Source organism: Sphaeroforma arctica (assembly GCF_001186125.1).
Source record: "Sphaeroforma arctica JP610 unplaced genomic scaffold supercont1.81, whole genome shotgun sequence".
Taxonomy (NCBI): domain Eukaryota; class Ichthyosporea; order Ichthyophonida; genus Sphaeroforma; species Sphaeroforma arctica.
Genome location: NW_014040477.1, coordinates 143,747 through 148,123, shown reverse-complemented (window position 1 = coordinate 148,123; position 4,377 = coordinate 143,747). Strand labels below are relative to the sequence as shown.

At 41.0% G+C, this 4,377-nt stretch overlaps 1 protein-coding gene across 1 annotated transcript in view; it reads left to right on the top strand.

Annotated features, from left to right (window-relative positions):
- Positions 1–3,963, top strand: part of SARC_01920 (hypothetical protein) — a gene marked incomplete at its 3' end in the record, with an annotated part of 9,275 nt that extends 5,312 nt beyond the window's left edge. The window contains exons 4-7 of the mRNA XM_014304355.1: positions 560–723; positions 1,354–1,438; positions 1,625–1,700; positions 3,548–3,963. Of these exons, the coding sequence (XP_014159830.1) occupies positions 560–723; positions 1,354–1,438; positions 1,625–1,700; positions 3,548–3,963 (741 nt within the window). The remainder of the gene's footprint in view (positions 1–559; positions 724–1,353; positions 1,439–1,624; positions 1,701–3,547) is intronic.
- Between the last annotated feature and the right edge of the window lie 414 nt (positions 3,964–4,377).

The window sequence follows — 4,377 nt, the reverse complement described above, 5'->3', positions numbered from 1 at the left end:
TGTGTGTGTGTGTGTTTATTATATATATATATATATTGTATGTATAGTATACACGTATATATATATATATACATATATATATATATGTATGTATGTATGTATGTATATATATATATATATTTTAAAATATATCTATATGTATGTATGTATGTATATTTCTATGTATATGTATATGTATTTGTATGTACGTATATGAATGTAAATGTATGCGCATGTTTATTTGTATTATGTGTATGTATGTGTATATAGGTGCGTGCGTACGTGCGTGGGCGTGTGGGTGTATGTATCCTCGTATATAATATATCTACTTTTATGATGTATGTTTATTTTAAGATTCTTGTCGGTTGCACGAAATTGCATTTGATTTGATGAGACGTCTCCCCTTTAGCATCTTTGAAAGGAATAGTTGCATGCAGATGCATAGGCGTACTTGTGATTGTTAATTTGTGAACACATACCCTCATCCCTGAGACATGCAAAATGATTTTGGATATGTCTTCGCTCGATACACAGCTTGGAAGATACCTGTATGGTTTTGCTAATGTGCACCTCTTTTCAGCCCGCAATATCAGAGCAGGACGTGGTAAGAGATGTGATTTACCTACTGCAAGGGATCGATGGCGAGTACATAAAGTTCGTCGACAGTAACCCGCCAGCCATGCAACAGCACAGTGACGATATGATGCAGGATGGTACCGATCATTTGATGGGAGACAGTCCGGAGTACGTGTGTGTATATCACGCTTGTAAGCCGATCAAGACTCTATTGCTTGCCATAGCTTACCCCTTTGTGTACTGTGTGCTGTGCTTGTGTCTATTTCTTATACATATTCATACGTATTTGCACGTTTTTGCATATATATATATGTTATTGTTAGTATGTGTGTGTGTAAGCGTGGTTTGTGTGCACTTGTGTGTTCAGATGGTCTTGTACATAGTCCTTTCCGTGTGTAATGTGTGCTTGCGTGCGGTTTTGCGGTTGTGCTGGCAAGTCTGAGTGCGAGCATACACTGGTCCATTTGCCCCGAAGGGCTCGTAAATATGAACATCTGATTATACGATTCGCGTTTCAGGTGTTTTGTATCACTGGTTTTGTCATTTGATGTTTTGACCAGAGGTGCACCGTAGATTGCGGAGCGCCCATCAACTATGAGCTTGTGCATACTTATGACATGAGGGACTGCACATGTCGACGTTCGACGTACACTATATTTTCTCTGATATTTGTATTTTATTCAGCATCACCTTCATTCAATGACATCGGAAACATGTGTGCCGTGTTTCCCCCCATGTCTACCCATTCTCCGGATTGTACGGTTCCTTCTAACATATTTTCTTCTAATCTGCGTTCAGACCTACCACACCGTCAGTAAGTGACTTCCGGGTTGACATCCATGCGGCAGTAGACAATCGCACTCGTCGCCTCATTCGAACAAATGTAAGTAGCAATGGTATTGTGGAATTACATATACGTGTTTGCCATGTAGGTTACAACCCTGTGTAAATTTTTATTTGGCTATCTCGTCCCACTTCATATTACATCCGACAGTAGACAATGCTTAATTTGGTTTCGTTTCCGTGTACGGTTTGATACTAAGATTGATTATTTTATCTCTATGATTAGATGGCTCCCGTGGGACTGTGCTTCAAATATCTCGAGACCTTCATCAACTCGAATTCGGCAACCGGTCATAACACAGGTGCGTCAATTATAATTGCTGCACTAGTGCATGACTATGTGTACGTTGACGTGTGTATGTGTGTGTACGTATATGTATTAGTGCATACGCGTGGAATTTATACGACAGAATTAGATGACATTTGAGATATCATAAAACCTTTACTAGACAGCCAGTCATGGACGTCAAGGCGTCAGACATGGATGACGAATTCACTCGAGAACAGGAGAATTGTTTATGTGTATATTGATGTGTGAATGTATGTGTATATATCTATAGGTGTATACACGTGAATGGTATGTGATTGACAAAGTTCCAGAATGTACGGTTATGCACATGGGTGCATGTAGGTATGGTTTACATGTGCAACTTTGAACTCGTGGATGTGTGCGCATGTTTGTATGTCCATATATATATATACAAAATCAAAGTTCCACAATGTACGGTTATGCACACGGGTGCATGTAGGTATGGTTTACATGTGCAACTTTGAACTCGTGGATCTGTGCGCATGTTTTTATGTCCATATATATATACAAAAATCAAGTTCACAATGTAGTGTTATGCACATGGGTGCATGTAGGTATGGTTTACATGTGCAACTCTGAACTCGTGGATGTGTGCGCATGTTTGTATGTCCATATATATATATATATATAAATGCGGAGCTGATTAGCCCACTTCTAGATTATTGACATTGTAGTGCAGATCATGCTAAAATAAGTAGATGTGCTCTTAAGTTAGTGTGGATATGATTGATTATGTACATATCAATGAAGCACGAGGTCTCGGAGAGGAAAGGCTTACAAGTGTGCGCATGTATTTACGCGCTTGTGTATGTGTACACATGGACGCTCGCAGGGGTGCTGTGCGCTCGTTAATTGTGTTTTGTGCTACGCCTGACGCATTAGATTATCAACTATGCGTGGTATAGCGCCCTTGTGCCAGTTTGAGTTCATATTTGCGAACTGTAGGTGGAAGTATTATCTCGTAGTTTATACATCCACATTCACCTGTTCACACGTCCACCCATGCTCGCTCGTACAAATGTCAAACACATACGTGCAAACAGCCCCACACTTGCACAACACTCTTTATTCTGTGTTGTACATGCTATTTACAGTCTCATACACGCACATAGGCACGCCATAGTAGCCACAACCACAAGGAAAGACTACGTTGTGATAATTGTGCACATCTACATAGTTTCTATTATTGATGCTGGCGCATATACTGACACAAAAACACCAACAACTATGCATGCACGAATAAATATCGGGTACCGCGAGACTTGTTCACATGCACAAATACAGATAGGGTACACGGAGACACGTATACACACAATTACATTCTTATTGTGTGTTTAATCGGTTGTTGAGCTTGCTATGTACAAGATACAAACGAATAGACTCCTTTGAACATTTACGTATAGACTGACACTTGTACATCATACACATGCACACGAATAGTCATATATGTACACATTATCATGTGCACACACGTACAGCAACATACACATGCACACGAATAGTCATATACGTACACATTATCATGTGCACACACGCACACGAATAACCATTCACGTGAACATTATCAAGAACAACATAGTCAATTGCGCAAGTTACAGAAAAGCAGGTACAACCGAATGCACACTTACCCAAAACCTCAATTGGTTTAATCATAGCCATACATGGACAGCAGTGATAATCCACCTACGTGTGTCCATGCAGGGATTGTGCAACAGAGCCTGATATGTGCTAGCATGCGCATATCTCACGCCCAATCACCCGAGTACAGGTATGCACAGAAGTTCGGGCTGAGCTGCAATGCATGATCGGCATTGATATTTTGCACTTGACTCCACACAGGTATTGTATACCGGAGCCTGGTGCACAAGGTGCAGACGACTCTGAGCACCTACTACAACCTCATCGCTACGCTCCAAGACGAGTACGTTCAAGACTGCCAGAACAGCAACAACAACAACACCACGGCCCACGCATCCACAGTCACGTACACCCACACGCGGCAATTCACGCTCAAGCACTTGTATGTGTGGTGCCACACGCCCGCGCGAGAAATGGCGTTTTTGTGTGGCATGGTAGAAAACAGTGCCGCATACTCCGGAGGTACGCTTCTTTCGGCGTTGAACAAGTTCACCGACTATGGCGATCCGCAGCTCAATGCACTGGCCGTGGGGTTTGTGGGGGCTTGCTCCAGCCACGTGTACTCTATGATGGTAGGTAGATGTTCTATTTTTAGAACGTTTGTCCGGGCGCTCTGAGAGTGACTTCTGTAGCCTTGTATGCGATTTTAGAAAAAATATACTCCGGGCTGGTACGTGAGCCGTTGGCTTCTGCCATAGTCATAAATGGCAGTCATATGAATGATTCCGATATCTGAAGTGTACGTTAGTGTTGTGATCTCTTTACTTTTCAGAAGAGTTTTTCCTGGTGTGTTTGATGACATATGTAGGTTTGTTCCCTCCAAGGACGTGTGCCGGTCGTCGCGACATCCCTCTCCTACACACGTAGACTCCTATCTCGAGTTGTCCTCATACTCCGCACAAAAATTTCCAAAAGAAGTATGTATATGTATGTATATGTATGTATATATATATGTATATGTGTATATATATATATATATATATATATATATATATATATATATATATATATATATTATATATATATGTATA